Source organism: Trichechus manatus, unplaced genomic scaffold, assembly GCF_000243295.1.
Source record: "Trichechus manatus latirostris isolate Lorelei unplaced genomic scaffold, TriManLat1.0 scaffold00048, whole genome shotgun sequence".
NCBI classification, from domain to species: Eukaryota; Metazoa; Chordata; class Mammalia; order Sirenia; family Trichechidae; genus Trichechus; species Trichechus manatus.
In genome coordinates, this window is record NW_004443984.1 from 17,226,732 (window position 1) to 17,249,878 (window position 23,147).

Here is a 23,147-nt window from a genome sequence, read left to right on the forward strand (position 1 = left end):
GTATTCTCAAGTGGAGGCTGCCAGAGCCGCCCTGCTCAGTGGGTGTGTGAAATCTGCGCGTCCCTTACCCCTGAAGCACTGGAGGGAGAAGACACCCACACCACACCGGCACAGGGACATTTTGGCAATTTTTTTTTCCCACTTTAACTTCTCCCTGCCAATGTCTAGGGTTCTGGTGTAACCACCTCTTGCAATATCCCAGCCTCTCCAACTTTCCCCAAAACATCTGAGAGGTTTCAGAAACAGGCCTCGTGATTCCTAGCCCGGCCCCAACTTCCTCCAGAGAGTAAGTAGCCCGGTGAGTAAACAGCAGCTTCCCGACCTGCAGCGGGTAAGTCCAGGAGTCTCCCGGCAGCCCGCCACTCAAAGCCTGGGCTGCGGCAAACTTGTTATCTGCCTGCCCATCTCCCCAGGCCTCTCGTGTGTCTGTATGAGTCTGCAGACCCTAGGAGAGTCGGGGTGGCTTTCCTCCTTGCTGTGAAATGCCAAAATCCTGAAGTCCAGACTGTACAACCAAGCACTCTCTCTCCTATAGTCCAGATAAGGGAGGACATCTTGGTGAAACCATGTTACTTTGTGTCCCTCGACATCCACTCCTATCATGGAGGCTTGGTGGCTGGAGCCAGATGGCAGGGACCAGTGCCAGCCTGACTTGCAAACATGGCAGATTTCAGGCAGATGCTTCTTCATTTCCCAGGACAGAGAGGGTGGCACTCACAGCACAGTCAAGGACCCCGGGCAGGGCCCACAGTTCCCCTTGCCGTGTGCAGGGAAGATGTCACAAGCAGAGCCAAGCAGGCCCTTCTCTGGACAGCAGCCAGAGGGCAGGGTCTCCAGCGGAGGTGGGGGCTCTGTAGCTGCTGAGGATCTAGAGGCATCAGGGTCCCGAGATGCCTCCCCCAGCGGGCACCGTGAGGACCTTGGGTCCACTGTGAGGGCTCTGGAATCAGGAAGGGCTGGCAGCCCCAGGAGGGCCCCACTCAGTCTACTGGGCAGGGGGCCAGGCTGGGCGCCCACTCCGGGCATATGCAGGCCAAGCAGGCGGCTGCGGTGGCTGAGGTGGGTTTCCCGCCGGTAATGGCCTGGCCTCAACTTTCCTTTTGACTAAAAGAAAATGCCACAGGCGCTGGCTCCGTGCCCACGGGGGCCACATTTACAGTAACTGGGGGCTGGTGGCACGCCAGCAAGGCCTGGTGGGCGTCACCTCTGAGGCCAGGGAGGAGAGTGAGAGTGCGGGGGCACGGGTGAGGCTTGGAGCCAGCCTCGAGGCGTGACCCCTCCCTTGGCAGGCTGGCCCTTGTAGGTGTGCCTGGTCCCCAGGGCTCCTGGAGAGGTGCTCTTCTTGGCAGAGAAGAAGGCAGGCTGCCTGGCCCCTGCTTGTTTCTGTGGCCCTAGCAAACATCGCTTCAGATCCAGCACCCTGGGACTGTCTCTTCTATACAAGCCCAGGGTTCCCTGGGGGCTGGGTGGGGCAGCTAGGTAGGAGGCAAGTGGAGACCACAGAAACCTCTGTGATGACACTGGAATCACCACTAGATGCTGGGACCTCAGGTCAGGCCAGATGGACCTCCGCTCCTCAACTGGGTGCCTTTAGTGCTGCCCTGGCTTCCCAGGGGCACCCAGCTGCCCTCCAAGCCCCCTCCCAGGCCAGGCCTCACTTTTCGGAGGCGGTTATGGGCAAGGGCTCCTCCTTCCCTTCCTCTTCCACTGAGAACATGACATCCCTGTAGCTGCCCAGAGGCTGCTCTGTCTCCTGCTCCGGATAGTGGGGGGTATGGTCTACCTCCAGCTCCTCCTCGAACTCAGGCCCCACTGGCATTGTCAGGCCCCGGCTCTCAGGCACCTCGGTCTTCACTGTCCCCACAATCACCGTATCAGCCTTCATAATGTAGATTTTCTCTGCAAGGCAAACGAAAGCGTGAGCAGGGAGACCAAAGCCCAGCTGGGATGCGGACTAGGAGAAGGAGGATGGTTGCATCCCAGGTTCCAGCTCTGCCACTCCTGATCCACGGGGCCCCAGGTGGATGACACAACCTCTCTGGGAACAGTAAGCCCCGCCCACCTTACAGGTGTACTGAGGCTCAGAGGAGGTGAAGCAGCCAGAAGTGTACCCTGAGGAGTTAGGAAAAGCCCTCTGGTGCTTATAGGAAAGGACACACAGAAAAGCTGCCACCAACGCTGACAACAGTAACACAGGTGAATGCAGACCTACACTAACTCCTGGGGTGCTCACCTTCCTCCTGTGAGGCAGACACTCTATTATTATCCCCATTTTACAGGTAAAGAATCTGAAAAGCAGAGGGATTAAATACCTATGCAAGGTCACCAGGTAATTAGCAGAAATCCCCAGCCTGCCTGGCTGCCTCCTCTGCTTCCTGGGGCAGAGGGGGGCAGGCAGTGGCCAGGGGCCAGGCAGCCTGCCTTCTCCTCTGCCAACAAGAGCACAGGCAGTGTCTGTCCACGTGCCTAAAGCATGAACCTAGGGCGATCAACTTATCCCAGTTTGCCTGGGGCTTTCCTAGGCTTAGTACTAAAAGTCCCTGGTCCCAGGAACCTCCTCAGTCCTAGCCAAACCGGGACAATTGGTCACCCAACACAAACCTCAAATTATCAACAGCAGCCAATGATTCTAGCAGTTTTGCTCTGGGCCCGTATACGTCAGTGTTGATGGCTTATTGCTGCTCTCGCACCTGTTTCCTTCACAGCTGAGCTCACCTAGCACTTAGTAGGGGCTGGTAAATATCACTAGGATGAGTGTCCGAGCTCACCCCATAAAGATACAATCCCATGTAGTCCTCACCACAGTCTGATGCCAGAGCGTCCAGCATTCACATTTTATAGAGGGGGACACGGAGACCAGGGGAGCTGAATAAATTGCCCAAGAAGCCAGGAAGTGGGGAAGCCTGGACCTCCCTCAGGTCACCCACTCTAACCACCAGCGGCCCAGCCTCAAGCTCGGGGAAGGTCAAGCTCCTCACTACTCTGCCCTGGGGCTCACAAGGGTGAATGAGGAAGCTCGCAGTGGAACTTTAGAGCTGGGGTATGGGGGGCTCAGAGATCCCTGCCTCTCTGGGTAACCCAGTTACATTCCTCTATTCAAGAACCCCAAAAAGATTCTCAAGGGCCCTTGCACCCTCAGCCCCACTGCATAACACTGGCTCTTCTGTTTGTTTTTAACACCTCCAGGGAAAGAGAGAGAGAAGTGCTCAAAACAGCAGCAGGAGAGAGAGAGAGAGAGACAGAGACAGAGAGAGAGAGAGACAGAGAGACAGAGAGAGAGAGACAGAGAGAGAGAGACAGAGAGAGAGAGACAGAGAGAGACAGAGAGAGAGAGAGAGAGAGAAAGGCCTCAGGCCCCAGCCACACACCCTCCATCAGCCCTGTGCCCTCACCCTGGGAACCCTGACTGGAGGGGCTGGGCAAAAGAAGGGGGTCAGAAGTGGTGACAGAGAGGGGGGCCAGAAAGTGAGAGAGGACAGAAGAGGACAGATGGGGGAGGGGGATAGAGGAGGAGAGAGACGGGGCAGAGGGAGAGACCTGGGCATGGTGGAGGGAGTTGGGGATGATTAGGTAGAAGAAGCCCAAGCTGGGGGCCACCTCTCACATCCCATGAGTCCTGACCCTCTGGCTCTGCCCCATCACAAGCTGCCCACCCTCTAGTTGGGGAGGGGGTTCCTCCAGAAGCTGCTTGGGCTTCCTGCCCCCCTCAGGGCTCCAGAATCCAGGGAGCTTGCCTTGGTGGGGTAGAGCTCCAGGCACTGCACTCAGCGCGGACCCAAACCTTCAAATTAGGACTTCTTAGAAAATTTGAGGGAGAAGCTTTGGATGGTATTTCCCAAAATCCTTTTTTTTTTTTCCAGATAAAACCTGCTGAAATCTATAATTCCAATCATTTCAGTTTGGTACAAAAGACTGCCCTGAAGAGTTCTATCCGCCAGTGTCTGCCATAGAAATGTGCAGAACAGATTAGCAATGCCTCTTTAGTATTATCTGAGGGCCAGTTACCCCTTCAGAAAAGATAGAGGTGGGCTCACCAAGGTCCCACATCCTGGGGGCTCACAGCCAGGTTTGGAGGGGTGCGACAGTCCTGTAAACACAAAGTCACACAGCTGGGCACTGAGGGAACTCGGTGGGGCGGAGAGCCTGGGGTCGGGGAGAGGGGGTTGGGGAAGGCAGAGTAGAGGGGCATCTGGCCTAGACGGGAGAGAGGAGAGGACAAGGAAGGCTTCCTGGAGGAGGAGGCACCAAGCAGGGCCCTGTAGGACGTCAGGAATTAACTAGATTCAAAGGGGTGGAGTTGGCTGCTCCAGAAGGAAGCAGCTCCCACAAAGGTCTGGAGGTGAGAGAGAGCTCAGTACATTCAGGAAACTGCCATTAAGTAGGAGGATCAGCCCTATGGACCAAGGATGGGATGTCAGGAGGAGAGGGGAGGCTGGTGGGCAGGAGCTGGAATTAGGATCCTGATGGTGACAGGGACCACTAGAGGGTTTGGCAGGAGTGTGATATGGACAGGTATGAATTTTGGGGAAAACACTCTAGCTGCACCAGGGTAGAGAGAGGCAAGTGAGGAGGCAGGGAGACCCTAGGAGGACGGAGACCTGTCCCAGCTGGAGGGCAGCTTTAGCTCTAGAAGTGCTGGGCACCTGGGCCAGATCCAGCCGTGGTGACCCTGCAGTGACTCCAAGGCCAGTGGTGGCGCAGGGAAGCCACGGGCTTCCGAGTCCAGCAGAGCTGGGGTCGAGTCCCAGCTCTGCCACTTAGCAGCTGTGTAATGGGAAAATCATTTCATCCCTCAGGGCCTCAGTTTCCCCAGTTATAAAACAGAGAGAAAGATACCACCCTCAAAAGGCTGTGTAATAAATAGGAGTGACAGAATGTGTGTGACAAATGGCAGGTCTGTGGCCACTGATGTGTCGTCCTCCTGTCCCCACGAGGGGCAGGCTCTTCGTTCGAGTGGGGGTAGGGGGAGGTGGTCACTTTTTACTTTAATGACAGCGAGCACCGGGCTCGGGACTTTGCATGCATTATTTCATTAAACTGTCACAGTAGTCCTAGGAAGTAAGTGCTGCTCCTATTCCTATTTTACAGAAATGGAAACTGGGGTAAAGAGGCAAAGTGAAGCAAGCTGCGCTGTACAGTAAATAATACTTAACTCTTTCATAAAATGTAGACGCCCTGGTGGTACAGTGGTTAAGCACCTGGCTACTAACAGAAAGATTGGCAGTTTGAATCCACTAGCTACTCCATGGGAGAAAGATGTGGCAGTCGGCTTCCATAAAGATTTACAGCCTTGGAAAGCCTATGCCTCCTCTGTCCTATAGGGTTGCTATGAGTCGGAATATTTGGTTTTGCTTTGGTTTTCACAAAAATCATGTCCTACTTCCGGCCCCAGGCCCCTTAGTTTTTGCCCCGAGGCCCAGGACATAGCACCATCTCTCCCCCACCCCACCCCCCACCCCTCTGAACCTGTCCCCACCAGGACCCCAACCAGCCGACTCACCAATCTTGTTATTGGTGTGCTCTGTGGTGGCCCGGGGCTCAGGGATGTCCCTGGGGGATGAGGGACCTTCAACTGGGCTGGCCTCCAGCAGCCTCAGGCTCTCCAGACAGGAGGTCCCCATGCTGGGGCAGGTCTCCACAGCCGGGACGCTCATCAATCCCTGCTCTTCTGGGCCTGGCTCTACCACCGACACGGTCCTGCAGGGCTGTTGGGGGGAACAAGGAAGTGGGTGCTGATGTGGGGTACCTCAGTTTTTCTTTGTTTCTACAGACCCCCTGTGTGAGTCTTCCTCTGTGCTTTAAAGCTGCCAGGAGCTACTACCCCCCAGGATTCTCAGCCTTGATAGCACAGCACACTCATGTGTAGATTTCGGGGTGATGTGCTGCTTTAACTTCAACTAACAACAAGAAAAATAGCCAGCATCTTATATGGTGCTTACCCTGTTCTAAGTCTTTGACATTTTTTAATTCTCAATAACCACCCCATTTTACAGATCAGGAAACTGAGGACCAGAGGAGTCAAGTAACTTGCTCAGGGTTATACAGTTAGGAAGTGTCTAGGCCAGAACTTGAACCCTGGCAGTCTCATTCCAGAAAAGTCTGTAAGTGCCAGCTCCTGGCCCACCACCTCCTGGAAGCCCTTCCATTGCACCAGTCCCTGGTCCCCAGTGACACTCACTGCAGCAGTGAACCACACTCACTGGAGACCCCACCATACGAAAACCTGGCCCTGCACCTTCTGAGCTGTCCTCACACCCTGCACTGGCCCTGGGGAGCTGGGCACAGGGCTGGGTGCCAGGGCAGGGCTCCCATGCTGTGTGGCTGTAAGAATCGTGGTAACATTTGCAGAGCCCCCACCCAGTGCATGGCACACTGTAAGCGTTGACAAAAGGTAGATGAATATGTTCTCACTATTAGGAGGCAGCCTAGGGTGATAGTCAGAGCATGGGTCTTGGAGTCACACAATCCAGGACTCAAATCTGAATTGATCTACCCTTTCCAGCTGTGTGGCCTTGGGCCCCCACCTCACCTCTCCGGGCCCCCGTGTTTCCTCTTCTGTAAAATTGGACAACAGTACCCACCTCTGATCACAGGAGATAACTTCCATAAAGCACAAAGCAAGCTGCCTAGTGCATAGTAAGTGCTCAGCATATGGTAGCTAATATATATATATATTTTTTAATTCATGCTGTTGATTTCTTATTCCACCTTCAAGGATGAGACTCATGGAATAGTTACAGAGAAAGAGAGAAAATATGCACAGGCTTCCTTCTGACTAGACCTGGCACCCAACGTGGCCAAAACCAAATCTGCTGTCTGGCAGGCCCCTCTGGAAGTCCCCTGCACGCTAAGCCAGGAGCTGGAGACTGCTGTGGGGGCAGGGAGGAGGGCTGAGGCCCTACGCCAGGCCCCCCCCACCACCAGTGCCCAGAGCTCCCTGCAGTGGGGCAGACTCTGCCTGAACCTGCAGGGCAGTCACATCCCCAGGCTGTTTGGGAGACACATGATCTGCCCTACAGGTCTCAGTTAGGGAAGAAGTCAGATTTAGAGGCATGAAGCTGACATAGGGGCAAGGGAAGGGTTGCTTACTGTGGGCTTCCTCCCAGGCTTGGAATCTGGAAAAAAAAAAAGCAGAGATTTCACCACAGAGACTCCGGCAGCCACCTGGCCCCACCCACCAGTTGTCAATGGCCCCCGGGATGGTTGGTGGTGCTGAGCTCCACCCAGAGGCCAGAACCTTGGTCTGGAGAACAGTGGATGGGTTTGAGAGTCAGCATCCTCATCCCCGCAGACCTGGGACACAGGGGTTCACTTCTCCGCGTCAGCCTCCCCAGTGTCAGGCAGTCATCGGGGTTGGCAGCTCTGGGGAACCACTGTGCCCTGGCCATGCCCACTTCAAGCGGACTCAGCCAATCAACCCTGGGGACCCCCCCAACACACTGTGATGGGGAGCACAGAAGTGTCCTTCCCAACCAGAGCCAAGAAGACTTCTGTAGGGTCAGAAGTGGGTCTGCCCCTCTCTGCAGACTCCGGGACCTAGAGAACCCAGAGCCTCCCAAAGTGCCATGTGGAACTTGTAGGGAGGACCTCACTGCAGGTGACAGAGAGAGGATGGAGCCTGGGGACCTTGGCTGAACCCTATATCCAGACATGGCTGAGGCCAGTTCACTCTGGGGTCTTTTGGGCTCAAGCCAGCTTGGGTTCAGTTTTCTATTACTTTCTATAGCTTCTCAGTCACCCCACTTCCCTCGCCCTTTGTGGGCTCAGGGGGTATTTTAATTTCTGGCAGTGATTCTTAGGGTACAGCCTTTATCTTCCCATCCCACGCCCCCACCCTCCACTCTAATTTTTCTTTCATATTAAATAGGGTGCCAGGTCACGGCCAAGTGTATACAGACATTTAACCACGGCCCACTGGCCTTCCAAGAACACCAGAGGGGGTACCCAGGCATCCAGTCTATCCAAAAGTAAATCAACTCCCAGTCGCAGAGGATCTTTGTGGGACACACAGCATTTAACAACCCTCAAGGAGGCCATCCACAGATTCTTGGAGTGTGTCTTGTTAGATGTCCATGTCTGACTAGAGAGATTGGCTACGAGATGCCAGTATGCAGCTAAGTCACCTCCAGAACACACTCTGATTTCATTAGCTCCAGGGAGCCGTCAGCCGTGGATCCTAGCTGAACACTCGCTGAAGGCCAATCAACTAAGATAGCACAAGCAAGACTGACAATAAGAAAATGCCGCTGAGACACCAGGTCAGTCTGGGAAACACCCTTAAGTGTGCCTTTTAAATGGAAGTGAGCATCAGCAGGTAGAAAGCGTCGAATGGGGAAATAGACCAAATGATGGTTGTTATAGGTTGAAATGTGTCCCCCAAAAAGATATGTTCAAGTCCTAATTCCTGGTACCTGTCAATGTGGCCTTGTTTGGAAATAGGATATTTGCAGATGCAATGAAGTTAAGATGAACCAAAACCCATCGCCATCAAGTCAATTCTGACTCACAGTGACCCTATAGGACAGAGTAGAACTTCCCCCATAGGGTTTCCAAGTCTGTACATCTTTATGGAAGCAGACTGCCGCATCTTTCTCCCGCAGAACAGCTGGTAGGTTCGAACTGCTGACCTTTTGGTTAGCAGTCAAGCACTTAACCACTGCATTATCAGGGCTCCTTAATTAAGATGAGGTGAGTCTTAATTCCAAATGACTGGTGTCCTTAGAAACAGAGGAGAAGAGACACAGAGACATATAAGGAAGACAACCATGTGAAGATGGACATAGAGATTGGAGTGAAGCTGCCACAAGCCAAGGAGTGTCTGGGGCTACCAGAAGCTCAGCATTTTTCTCAAGCTGAAAGAACTGAAGAAAAAATTCAAGCCTCCAGTTGCATTATTGAAGGATTCTATGGGGAAAATATTAAATGACACAGAAAGCATCAGAAGAAGATGGAAGGAATACAGAGTCACTGTACCAAAAAGAATTAGTCCATGTTTAACCATTTTAGGAGGTAGCATATAATCAAGAACCAATGGTAATAAAGGAAGAAGTCCAAGCTGTACTGAAGGCATTGGCGAAAAACAGGCTCCAGGAATTGGCAGAATACCAGTTGAGATGTTTCAACAAACAGATGCAGCGCTGAAAGCACTCACTCGTCTATGCTAAGAAATTGTGAAGACAGCTACCTGACCAACTGACTGGAAGGGATCCATATTTGTACCCACTGGAAAGAAAGGAGATCCAACAGCATACAGAAATGATCGAACAACATCATTAATATCACACGCAAGTAAAAGTTTGCTGAAGATCATTCAAAAGCCGTTACAACAGTACATCAACAGGGAACTGCCAGAAATTCAATCTGGATTCAGAAAAGGACATGAAACAAGGGACATCATTGCTGATGTCAGTATTATCCTGCCTGAAAGCAGAAAATACCAGAAAGATGTTTACGTGTATTTTCGGTTGTGTGGATCATGACAAATTATGGATAACACTGCAAAGAATGGGAATTCTAGAACACTTAATTGTGCTCATGAGGAACCTGTACTTAGACCAAGGGGCAGTTGTTCAAACAGAACAAGGGGACACGGTGTGATTTAAAGTCAGGAACGGTATACATCAGGGCTGTATCCTTTCACCATACCTATTTAATCTGTATGCTGAGCAAATAATCTGAGAAGCTGGAATATATGAAGAAGAATGGAGCATCAGGATTGGAGGAAGACTTATTAATAACCTGCAATATGCAGATGACACAATCTTGCTTGCTGAAAGGGAAGAGGACTTGAAACTCAGCCTTCGGTATGGATTACACCTCAGTATAAAGAAAATGAAAATCCTCACAACTGGAACAATAAGCAACATCATGATAAACAGAGAAAAGATTGAAGTTGTCAAGGATTTCAGTTTACTTGGACTCACAATCAACACCCATGGAAGCAGCAGCCAAGAAATCAAACGGTGCATTGCATTGGGCAAATCTGCTGCCAAAGATCTCTTTAAACTGTTAAAAAGAAAAGATGTCACTTCAAGGACTAAGGTGCTCCTGACTCAAGCCATGGTATTTTCAGTCGCCTCATATACATGTGAAAGCTGGACAATGAATAAAGAAGACCAAAGAAGAACTGATGTCTTTGAATTATGGTGTTGGCAAAGAATATTGAAGACACTATGGACTGCCAGAAGAATGAACAAATCTGTCTTGGAAGAAGTACAGCCAGAATGCTCCTTAGAAGCAAGGATGGCAAGACTTCATCTCACATGCTTTGGACATGTTATCAGAAGGGACCAAATCCTGGAGAAGGACATCATGCTTGGTAAAGTAGAGGGTCAGTGAAAAAGAGGAAGACCCTCAATGAGATGGATTGACACAGTGGCTGCAACAATGGGCTCAAACACAGCAGTGATTGAGAGGATGGCGCAGGACAGGGCAGTGTTTTGTTCTGTTGTGCATAGGGTCACTATGAGTTGGAATTGACTCAATGGCACCTAACAACAACCAGAAGCTGGAAGAGACAAGGAAGGATCTTCCCCTAGAGCTTTGAGAGAGCATGGCCCTGCTGATGGCTTGATTTCAGACTTCTAGTTTTGATTTAGAATATCTAGTCTGTACCACAGTCTGCCAAAAGAATGAACAAATTGGCCTTAGAAAAAATACAACCAGAATGCTCCTTAGAAGCAAGGATGGCGAAACTTTGACTCACTTTGGACATGTCATGAGGAAAGACCAATCACTAGGAAAGGACATCATGGTTCGTAAAGCAGAGTCAAGAAAAATGAGGGAAACCCTCAATGAGATGGATTGACACAATAGCCACAAAAATGGACTCAAACACACCAACGTTCATGAAGATGGTGCAGGACTGGGCAACACTTCCTTCTGTTATACATAAGGTCGCCATGAGTCAGAGCTGACTAAACGGCAAGTAACGAAAACAGCCTCCAAGACTGTGAGAAAATAAATTTCTGTTGTTTTAAGCCACTCCTTTTGTGGTGATTTTCCTACAGCAGCCCTTGGCAATTAATACAATGGTCAGAAGAAGTTCATGTGTAAAATAACTCTACTGATTCTTGATTTAACAAACACTCCAGGCCAAAAAAAAAACCAAACTCATTGCCGTGGAGTCAATTACAACCCATGGTGACTCCAGGTGTTACAGACGAAAACTGAGCTCCATGGAGTTTTCTTGGCTGTAATCTTTATAGAGGCAGATCACCAGGCCTTTCTTCTGTGGCATTGCTGGGTGGGTTTGACCTGCCAATCTTTTGGTTAGCACTTGTGCACAGTTTGTGCCACCCAGGGACCAACACTACCGCTAATAACTGCTGCTCCCGGCAAAGTGGTCACCTTGGGGAACTGTACTTCGTTCCCACAAGGCACCCATTGCTCAAGCCACCACAGAGGAAGCGCTCTTCTGGCCTGAAGCACATCCTCTTAAACAATGTCAGAGAAGCCAAATCCTTGTCCCTTGAGAGTGATTTTGAGTTTTGAAAACAGCCAACTATTATTTGGTGCCAAGTCATTGGTGTGGCCAGGGACTGAAAAAAAAAGAAAGAAAAGTGAATGTGTGTGACAACGTAACAAGATGAAAAATAAAAATAAGAGTGCTTAAAACTCAGTGTTAGAGACGACGTGAGTAAACAAGGGCACTAGGCTGCCCAGGCCCAGTGGCAAATTGGTTCCACCTTTCTCAAGAGCCATCTGGCAGTGAAAACCTTACATCCTTTGACCCAGTAATTCCTCTTTAGGGAACACATCCTCAGGAAATAACCCAGAAGAAATAAAAAAGGTGTGCCCAGCAGTAGCATTTATAATCACCAAAAAACGGAAAACAAGCCAAGTGCCAAACAATGGGGCAGCTTTGCAGGCACTGGGTGGGGGGCGGGGGTGGCAAACTGGCCATGACCCTCCAGCCAGAATGACCTCACCTCTCCAAGCCTCAGTCCTCTCCTCTGGGAAATGGGACATAGCACATCAACTCTGGAGGGGCTTTTTGAAGAGTAAATAAGGTATCTAAAGTTAAGCTTTTGATACTGAGTTCCATAGGGTTTTCTTGGCTGCAATCTTTATAGAAACAGATTGCCAGGCCTTTCTTCCATGGTGCCACTGGGTGGGTTTGAACTGCCAACCTTTAGATTAGTAGTTGAGCGCAGTTTGTGCCACCCAGGGACCTACACCAGGCCGAATAACTGCTGCTCCCAGCAAAGTGGTCACCTTGGGGAACCGTGCCTCATTCTCACACAGTAGCCACAGAGTTTCTGTTAATGGTGGTAGAATAATTTAGAAAAGGATGGTGGTGATAGCTGCATAACATGATGAACGTAATCAATGCCACTAAATTGTACATGTAAAAATTGTTGCACTGGCAGGCTTCCTACCATTACTGAATATTTTGATCAAAGATTCTATAGAAGAACTCTGATCGAAAGGGTGAAAATGCAGAACAGAATTTCAAATTCTCATGGTATCCAGGCAGACTTTCTGGATCCATGGAGGGTGGATAAACCCCCAAAACTATTGCCCTGAGATAATCTTTAAAGTTTAAACCTTAATCCAAAAATATCCCCTGAAGTCTTCTTTAAACCAAACAATAGTTTAGTTTAATTAGTACAGAATGTCTTCCCTGAGCATTGTGCTCTTTTAAGAACTATCTGTATGAGATCAAACTGACAACAGTAACTCAAAAGGTTAGGTAGGAAGCTTAGGGGTTAGTGAGCTTATGTTAATGGAGGAGGAACAACTTGGAAAAGGAAGGTAGGAATGGTTGCACACCTTGAAAAATGTAATGAATGTCACTGAATTGTACATGTAGAAATCGTTGTATCAGTGTATGCTTTGCTACGTGTATTTTCAACAAAAACAAAAATAAAATAAATTACTTTTTAAAAAATTTAATTGGCAAATGTTTTGTGTTTTTTTTTTAACCACAATTTAAACAAAAAAAAACCAGTGAAGGTACTCAGTGATAAGTCATGCTGCGAACATGGACTCTTGATATGATATGATGAGAATGGCACTTCACTTCTGTGACCTTCCTCACCGAAATCCATATCCCCAGTCTAGTTATGAGAAAAACATCAGACAAATTCCATTTGAAGTGCATCCTACAATACACCTGAGCAGGCCTCCTCAAAACTGCCAAGGGCATCAAACACAAGGAAACTGTTACCGCCAAGAGGAACAAGCCTAAGGAGATACGACAACTAAATGTAATGTGGTATCCTGGATGGGATGCTGGAACAGAAAAAGGACATGCGGGAAAACTAAGGAAATCGGAATAAAATATGGAATTTAGTTAATAATAATGTAACAATATTGGTTCATTCATTGTGGCAATGTATCACACTAATGGAAGATGTTAATAATAGCGGGAACTGTGTGGAGAGTACATGGGAACTCTTTGTACTATCTTCTTACATTTTCTATACATCTAAAACTGTTCTACAACGTGAAGTCTATTTAAATTTTTAAAAAATTAAAAAAGATGCTGGCTCCTACTTTGGTGAGTGGTGTCTGGGGTCTTAAGAGCTGGCAAGCAGCCATCTAAGATGCATCAATTGGTCCCAATCACCTGAAGTAAAGGAGAATGAAGAACACCAAAGACACGAGGAAAGTAGTAGCCCAAGAGACAGAAAGGGCCACATAAACCAGAGACTTCATCAGCCTGAGACCAGAAGAACTAGATGGTGCCCAGCTACCACCAATGACCGCCCTGACAGGGAACACAACAGAGAGTCCCTGATGGAGCAGAAGAAAGGTGGGGTGCAGAACTCAAATTCTAGTAAGAAGACCAGACTTAATGGCCTTCCTGAGACTGGAGGAACCCCGGAAAGCATGGTCCCTGGATTGTCTATCAGCCCAGAAGTAAAACAAGCCAACTCTTCAGACAGGGATTCGACTGGACTGTGGGACATAAAGTGATACTCATGAGGAGTGTGCCTCTTAGCTCAAGTAGATACAAGAGACTAAACGGCAGCTTCTGTCCGGAGGTGAGATGGGAAGGCAGAGAGGGTCAGGAGCTGGTTGAACGGACACGGGGAATCAGAGGTGGAAAGGAGGAGTGTGCTGTCACAGTACGGGGAGAGCAAGTAGAGTCACACAACAATATATGTATAAATTTTTGTATGGGGGGAAAAGAAAGGATGCTGGCGAGCACATAGTAGGTTCTGGGCAAAGCCCAGGGTGTTGGTATGGCTTGGCATTCCATCACCCTGAAAGAAAAGCAGCATTTGATACTGATTTCTCAGAAACAAGTGCAAAATAACATAAAGGCAAAAGAGGTCAAAATCTGCCTACAGCCTGGTCATGACCCAAGTGTGCTTTGATAGAGACCCAAAGCAAATCTCACCAAGCACAAAGGTCAAATTCTGTGAGTGCTTTTCCCCTAAAAGTGCTGCTTTAGTCCATTGTGTTCATGTATTGGTTTGTTTGCTTTTGGGAAGAACAATGATCTTCCCACAAACCCATCTGGCACCCCAGGACACAACTCCAGAACATGCTGGGCCACCGTAGCTCCCTGCAATAAGTGCTCAGTATCCCAGCGCCGCTCTGAAGGTCACTGTCATGCAGTAATGGGCTCCAACTCATGATTTAAAGCTCTCTGCTCTTCCATTGCCCTCATTCTCTCCCTTCCAGCCCTATCCCCTCTCCGGCCAGTCATTCAGGAAACAGAACAAGCCCCAAGAAGGAGGTTGACACAGAGGTTCAGCCAGGCTTTGGTGGCAGGCACCCCTAGATTCAAATCCTGGCCCTACCTGGGCTCTTTGGAGAGATGGCTAGTTCCAAGCCTGGGGCAGGGAAAGTACAAGATGAGCCTGGAACAATGTTATGGATTGAATTGTGTCCCCCCAAAACGTGTGTCAACTTGGCTAGGCCATGTGTCATGGTTTGAATTACGTCCCCCAGAAAATGAATGTGTCAGTTTGGCTGGGCCATGATTCCTGGTACTGTGTGATTTTCCTATGTGTTATAAATCCTGCCTCTATGATGTTAATAAGGGAGGATGGGTGGCAGTTGTGTTAGTAAGGCAGGACTCAGTCTACAAGATTGGATTGTGTCCTCAGGCAATCTCTTGAGATATAAAAGTGAGCAGAGAGACAGGGGGACCTCAGACCATCAAGAAAGCAGTGCCGGGAGCAGAGCGCGTATCTTTGGACTGGGGTCCCCGCGCAGAGAAGCTCCTAGTCTGGGGGAACACTGAAGAGAAGAAGGCCGACAGAGAGAAAAAGCCTTCCCCTGAAGCTGACGCCCTGAATTTGGACTTTTAGCCTACTTTGATTGTGAGGAAATAAACCTCTCTAGTTAAAACCATCCACTTGTGGTGTTTCTGTTATAGTAGCACTAGATGACTAAAACACAATGATTCCCAGTATTGTGTGATTGTCCACCATTTTGTCAACTGATTATCCTATGTGTTGTAAATCCTACCTCTATGATGTTAATGAGGCAGGATTAGAGGCAGTTATGCTAACGAGGCAGGACTCAATCTACAAGCTTAGGTTTCATCTTGAGTCAATCTCTTTTGAGATATAAAAGAGAAAAGCAAGTAGAGAGACAGGGGAATCTCATATCATCAGGAAAGTAGTGCCAGGAGCAGAGTGTGTCCTTTAGACCCAGAGTCCCCTTACTGAGATGCTCCTAGACCAGGGGAAGATTGATGACAAGGACCTTCCTCCAGAGCCGACAAAGAGAGAAAGCCTTCCCCTGGAGCTGGCACCCTGAATTCAGACTTCTAGCCTACTAGACTGTGATGAGATAAATTTCTGTTTGTTAAAGCCATCCACTTGTGGTATTTCTGTTACAGCAGCACTAGGTAACTAAGACAAACATCTTAAAGCAAAGAAGTGCTCAAACAACAAAAGGATGGAGGTATGGAAGAGGGACCCAGGAGCTAGCTTGAAGGGGCTCCCACTGGCCTAATCAGGGACAATTTGAGCATCAAAGTAATGACAGTAACAGATTATAACCCGTTGAATAAAAGAGCCCATACAGACGTAAATATATAAATACATAAGACGAAAGTTCAATGAGGATCGGGTTATTTACATAGTCTCAAAGCACCTTCCCACAAAGTACTTAGTAATTATCAAGAAGCAGAGTAACTTCCCAGTGGAGAAGCCTGTCAGACGCCGCCTTGTGTGTGCAAAGCGAGCATCGCCAGGAAAGGGACAAACTGAAACCTGGCAGGCTGCAGTGAGCAGAGTTCAGCATCACTTCTCGAATCTTCCTGCCAAAGATACACAACTGAGTCCAAGCATGAGGAAACGTCAGACAAACCCAAAGTGAGGGACATCCACAAAATCACTTGGGTACTCTTCAAAAGTGTCAAGGTCATGAAAGTCAAGGGGAAGACTAAGGAACTGTTCCCGACTGAAAGAGACTGAAGAGCCTAAATGGACTCAAGCGTACCAAAAATCCTGAAGATGGTGCAGGACTGGGCAATGTCTCCTTCTGTTATGCACAAGGTCACCATAAGTTAGTCAACCACAACTAACAATAACAATAACAATAAAGAGATTTGACAACTAAATGACACATGTAACTTTGAACCGGATTCTTCTGCTGCAAAAGGACATTATTGGGACAAATGGAAAAACTCAAATGGATCTAAGGATTAGCTAGTGGTCATGCATCAATGTGAACTCCTTGGTTTTGATGGTTTTATTACAGTTGTGCAAAAATATGTTCTTGTTTATATGAAGTGCACACTAAAGTATTCGGGGGTTATAAGGCAGGTCAGCAACAGACTCTCAGATGGTTTGGGAAAAATAAGTTCTTTGTACTGGACTTATGACTTTTCTGTAAGTTTGAAATTTTTCACAACAACAAAAAGTTTTTTTCAACTTAAATCTGTCTGTAATAAAAGACAAAATAACGACTCTAGTGCCCATTAAAATGAAGACTTACAAGAATTTAGACGGGTGGGACATTTGGTGATGTCTGGAAGCATTTTTGGGTTATCACAACTGGGGAGATGCTATTAGTATCTGGTAGGCAGAGGCTGCTAAACATCCTACAGTGCACCAGACAGTCCCCGCAACAAATAATTATCTGGTCCCAAATGTCAATAGTGCTGAGGTAAAGAAACCCTTTTTAAACCCAAATCTCAACAACTACAAAATCCTAGTCCTACTACTTATTAACCAAGCGGCCTTAGACAAGTTACTTTTAAGTACCTTCCTGTGCCTCAGTCTCCTCATCTGTGAAATGGGACAATAGCAGTACCTGCCTTACAAGGCTGATGAGAGGAATAAAATGGGATAACATCAGTACTTCACCAATGCCTGCCACGAAGGACACAGGCAATGAAGTCAAATTAATTCCAGAGCTGGTTGGTGAGCATCTAGTAGGCACTGTTTAAGCATCATGAGATCCCCTAGCCCTAGAGTTCCAGGTGATGGAGGGATGGGGCACACACTCCCATCCTGTTTGCCTTTCGCCCCTTCTAGAGTGTGACAGGAGCCCTGGTGGCACAAACGGTTAAGCGCTCAGCTACTAACCAAAAGATGGGTGGTTCGAACCCACTGGCAACTCTGTGGTAGAAAAGACCTGGAGGTCTGCTCCCATAAAGATTCCCGTTGCCATCAAGTCAATGCCAACTCATAGGTACCCTGTAGGACAGGGTAGAACTGCCCAATAGGGTTTCCAAGGCTGTAGTCTTTACAGAAGCCGGCTGCCACATCTTTCTCCCGACCTTTTGAACCACAGACCTTCCAGTTAGCAGCCGAGTGCTTAACCATTGCACCACTAGGGCTCCTTCCCATAAAGATTACAGTCTAGAAAACCCTATGGGGTAGTTCTACTCTGTCAAATAGGGTCGCTGTGAGTCAGAATCAACTCAATGGTACACAACCACAACAACAACAGAATGTGACATTGGAGTCCCTGGGTGGCACAAATGGTTAAACACTCAACTACCAGCCGAAAGGTTGGCAGTTCAAACTCATCCAGAGGTGCCTCGGAAGAAAGACCTGGTGATCTGCTCCCCAAAGGTCACAGCCATGAAAACCCTATCAAGTAGCTCTACTCTGCACGTGGCAACTAACAACAACAACAGAATGTGACAGTAATTGACACTAGACTGACAGCTTGGAGAGCAAGGCCAGTTTCTGTTCCCACCCAGAGCCTGCACCTAAGAGGAGCTCAGTGAAGATGATCTGAACAGATGCACGATCGAACAGATGAACGCATGTTCCTTTAGCCCGTTAGCACCCACTGCTCCAGGGATGGGGCTCCATCTTGCCCAGTCTGTCCTCATCCTGTGCCCTGTGTGCTTACCCTGACCTCACCTCCATCTTGGGCCTGGTCTCCCAGACCCCAACGGACCCCCAAGGAAGCCAGAGGGCCAGAATCGGCTCCGAGCGAGGGTGGCCGTCACCGAGTCTCCACGCTCAGTTCCAGGTCTGCCTTCTTAAGGGAAGGTGTTTTCTTTGCCTTTCTCCTCTTTCTTTTCTTTTTTTTTCCAACAAAATTGCTACCACGAAGGCTTGAAGAAAAAAACAGACTGACAGCAATGGAAACTCTACAACTAGAAAAATGTCAAGAAAGCAAACGCGAGTTTCAATGAGACACTGAGGCTGACAGCTCATGGAAAAAGGTTTGAAACTGTCAAAACACAAAAACCCCCCTAGCAAAGGGAACACAAGCTCCTGGTTTTGAAACTCATCAAATTCAAAACACGTCTCAGTGCAACTTCATTTTTGTGCCCAAGTCCAAATTAGGGTGAGAGGGAGGCTCTCAAGGGTCTTGGGGATTTGGGGGCAGGGAGGGGAGTCTTGGGGTAGGGACAACGCTGGGAGGAGGGAGGAAGATGGGACAGAACTGAGCCCTCTACAAACAAACCAAGGCTGGTCAAGCCGCCTCCAGGGCCAGGGCTAAGTCTGGCCATGTAGCCCAGGCCGGCCATCCACCTTCCAGGGCCATCTCCTTATGGAATGAAGGTCATCACACGGACTCCCCTGGGGTTCCCAGGAGGAGTCAGGGAGGCCCTCTCCGGGAGCCTTGTAAAGCAGAATGTCCACAGAAGATCAGGCAATTCATGTTCCTCCTTCCCTCATGCTCAGGGCCCAGCACACAACAGGTGCTCAGTCAGTGCTTGGGGGATGTTGAGGAAGACCAGGCCCTGTCCTGAAGGGCACAGGGGGCTACACAAGGGAGAGAAGACACTGGTGCAAGATGGCCAGAGCCCATCTGCTGCCTGGGAGAGCTGGCCTATCAGAGAGCAAGAACCAAGGAGGGCTTCAGAACAGCCTAGAACTCAGGAAGGCCTGGGATTCCTGGTGAGAGAAGAGGACCCAGGCATAGCAGGGCCTGCCATCACACGGCTGCCTCTGTTCCTGACTGTGGGCAGGCACTGTGGGAAGGACCTCACAGGCCCTACATCGATCAGTCCACACACCAGCCCTGTGAAGTAGCTGCCACTCTCCTCATTTTACAGATGAGGAAACTGAGACACAGAGAAGGTAAGTAACTCACCCAAAGTAGCTTGTAAGGGGTAGAACAAGAATTCCAGCCTATCGCCTGCCCTCCTCCCTCTATGCCCTTCTGCTCCCTGGGAAGTCAGTGGAAGAGGTGAGGAGGGGGAATGGAGGAAGGAGAGGGGAGGGAGAAGAAAGGAGGAGAGGAGGGAGGGAAGGAGAGAGAGGGGGGAAAAGATAGGGAGGGAGAAGGAGGAGAGAGGGGAGAGAGGGAAGAAGGTAGAAGGGACAGGGAGGGAGGGGAGAGAGGAAGGAGGAGAGGAGAAGGAGAGGGAGGAAGGGAAGGAGAGAGAGGGAGAGAGGGAAGGAAGGGGAGAGGGAGAAGGAGGAGATGGGGAGAGGGAGGGAGGGAGGGAGGCAGGGAGGCGGGGAAGGTGTTGAGGAATGCCTCTCCTGGCGGTTACTACAGAGGAAAGAATGAAAGGCAGACTTCTAAACCTTCATACCAGCACCCCATCGAAATAGCTCTGTACGGGGTGTGTCACACAGTCTTCACCCACCCACTTTTTATCCCCATCACAGACAAGGTTGGGAGGACAGACCAGTGGAGTCACGAGGCTGGGTTCGGAGAAGAAGCTAAGCCTCCTGAGCCCAAACCCAAGGTTTACAGTGGCTTCGTGTCCAGCTGGTTCAAGCAGCCCCTTGGGCCCTCTGAACACTTACCCATAGGCTGCGGCTTGGGCCGGATGGTCTGGCCTGGGAAGCACAGGTGGAGCTCTGAAACGACACCAGAAGGAGAGCTAGGGGTGCCACGGCAGGGACCCAGGCCAGGCTAGCAGCAAGCAGCCCTCTCAGTCCTCCACAGGCCCCCAGACTTGTCCACTTACTCTGCCGAATCCCCTTCCTACAGGCCTTCCAGTGGCACAGGAGGAAGTTGCCGGAGACCACGAGCACCAGCAGCACCATGGTCACCCAGAAAAGCACGGGTCCTGAAACACAAAGAGGCACTGCAAGCTCTGCCCTGCGCCGACAGCAGTGAGCCGAAGCCCTAGCTACAGCCACACAGGACAGCCCTGGGGCTGGACTGCTTCCTCCATCCCCTGGGACCTGGATTCTCTTGTGGCTGACAGCACTCGATCCTTGTCCAAGCCAGGACTGAAACCCAGCCCCTGTATCTGACCTAGCCCTCATCCACCTGCCTCCTTACCTGGCTCCAGGCAGCCCTTCAGGGCTGACTAAATAAGTTTCGAGAAGAGCAAACTATTCCTAAACCAAAAAAACCCAAGCCTGTTGCCGTCAAGTCAATTCTGATTCATGGTGACCCCGTGTGGTACAGAGTAGAACTGTGCTCCATAGGATTTTCTTGTCCGTAATCTTTACAAAAGAAGTTTGCCAGGCTTTCTTCTGCAGTGCCACTGGCTAGGTTCGAACCTCCGACCTTTAGGTTAGTAGTCAAGCACAAACTGCTTGCACCAGCCAGAGGCAGTTGCCATGGAGTCGATTCTGACTTTAGGTAAACCCATGTGTGTCAGGGTAGAATTGTGCTTCATAAGGTTTTCAAGGGCTGATTTTTCAGAAATAGATCTCCAGGGCTTTCTTCCAAGGTGCCTCTGGGTAGACTCAAACAACCAATCTTTCTTTTGGTTAGCAGCCAAGCACGTTAACTGTTTGCACCACCCAGGGACTCCAAATATCCCTAGAGGGTAAGAAATTAAGGAGTGAAGAAGCCAGAAGAAAGAAGGGATTAAGTCCGAAAGAACAAAGCCTAGAGACTGTGGAGGAAGGCACAGTGCGGTGAGCAGCCCTGGGCAGCTGGCAGCACTCACTGTGTGGCCAAGGTCAGGGTCAGGAAGGCAGAGCAGTGAGGATGGGTAAAGTGAGTGAGTGTGTCTATGTACTTCACAGCTCCTGGCCTCCCTGCTAGACTCTAAGCTCCAAGAGGGCAGGTAGGTGGTCTGTTCTACACACAAACAACACTCAGCCAGTGCCCCTTAAGTGAACGAATCAACAGCCCTATGCTGTAGGCACCATTGCTATTTCCATTTTACAAACCAGGGAAATTGAGGCTCATAAACGTTAAGTACCTTGCCCAAGGTCACCCTGAGGGTAAATGGCAGTCAAGGCTCAGTCCAAGCCAGGCAGACTCTAGAGTCCATGCTCTTAACTGCTATCTGGATGTATTTCTTTACATCTTAGTACCTAACCTGCTTCCTTCTTTTTTTTTCTTTTGTCGCTTGTAAAAATATATATCTAATTACTGTTTTAAGTCCATTTTTAGATGTTGAAAAAGTAATACATGCTAGGTGAGTCTTCTCAGACTTTAATGTGCATATGAATCCCCTGGAGATCTTGTTAAAATGCAGGTTTCGGTTCAGTAGGTCTAGGGTGGGGCCGATAATTTGCTTTTCTAACAAGTTCACAAATGGTTAAGTGCTCAACTACTAGCCCAAAGGTTGGTGGTTAGAATTCACTCACAGGTGCCTCGGAAGACAGGCCTGGTGATCTGCTTCTGAAAGGACACAGCCTTGAAAACCCTATGGAGTAGTTCTGCTCTGCACACATGGGATGGCTATGAGCTAGAATCGACTCCAGCAAACAAGTTCCCAGGTGGTGTGCAGCAGGTCCACTATCACGCTTTGAGAACTACTGGCCTAGGGTATTACCACCACCTAGTGGCAGCTACTAGAATTGCAAATCCTAAAGTGAATTGCTTGCTATTTAAGGAGCTAACAGCCCTAGTTAGCGGGTGGAGCCCTGGTGGCACAGTTCTACTCTGACACACAGAGGGTCACCATGAATTAGAGTCAACTCAATGGCAACTGGTTTTTTTGGGGAGCCCTGGTGCTGCAGTGGTTAAGAGCTTGGCTGCTAACCAAAAGGTCGGCAGTTCAAATCCACCAGCTGCTCCTTGGAAATGCTATGGGGCAATTCTACTCTGTCCTACAGGGTCACTATGAGTCGGAATCGATTTGATGGCACACAATGTTTCTAGCGGAGTCCCTGGGTGGTGCAAATGGTTAACATGCTCTTGGGAGAAAGGCCTGGTGATGTCCTTCCAGAAAAATCAGCCATTGAAAACCCTGTAGAACACAGGTCTACTCAGCACACGTGGAGTCACTATGAGTCAGGGTTAACCCAGTGACAACTGGCCTTTGGTTTAACTGCTTATAATCCTGGTAACAATCCATACTACACTGGTCACAACCCTGCAGGGTCTATGCTTAACAATTTTACAGATGAGAAGACAGAGGATTAAAGTAATTAAGCAACCAGCTCAAGGCCATGCTATCATCACTCAACAAAATATTTTCTGAGTAGAAACTATGGGTCATAGGGATGCAGCTGTGAATAAAATCCTTGCACACAAGAATTCAAGAATCATCACTAGCAAGTGGCAGAGCCACAATCTCAACTCAAAAAACCAGAAATCTTTGGGTCAACCTTGATTTCTCCCACTATGTCCACACACAGCAGAGGCTGCTGCCCTGGGAGAAGGCCTCCCGGAAGGAAGTCCCTACTTCATGGGGGCAGTTATTACCTGCAACCCGAACAGGCTTTTCCATGGAAGAGACAGCAATGGGAGCCCCGGTTGGGGTGGAGGTGTCCTCCCAGGCATGGGTGGGGCTCCCTCCATGCCTCTTACTGGTCTGGGAGTCTAGTCGGGACATCAGGGCGGGGGTGGTGGTGCTGCTGGGAGGGAAGTCAGAGGTAGAACTGAATATCAAGATG

At 49.3% G+C, this 23,147-nt stretch overlaps 1 protein-coding gene across 1 annotated transcript in view; it reads right to left on the bottom strand.

Moving 5' to 3' along the window:
* Window positions 1-1,654: 1,654 nt before the first annotated feature.
* The window catches only part of TNFRSF8 (TNF receptor superfamily member 8), a 36,800-nt gene continuing 15,307 nt past the window's right edge, over window positions 1,655-23,147 (bottom strand). The window contains exons 7-12 of the mRNA XM_023732195.1: window positions 22,957-23,108; window positions 20,306-20,407; window positions 20,142-20,195; window positions 7,090-7,115; window positions 5,501-5,705; window positions 1,655-1,899 (exon numbers count right to left, since the gene is read on the bottom strand). Of these exons, the coding sequence (XP_023587963.1) occupies window positions 1,655-1,899; window positions 5,501-5,705; window positions 7,090-7,115; window positions 20,142-20,195; window positions 20,306-20,407; window positions 22,957-23,108 (784 nt within the window). The remainder of the gene's footprint in view (window positions 1,900-5,500; window positions 5,706-7,089; window positions 7,116-20,141; window positions 20,196-20,305; window positions 20,408-22,956; window positions 23,109-23,147) is intronic.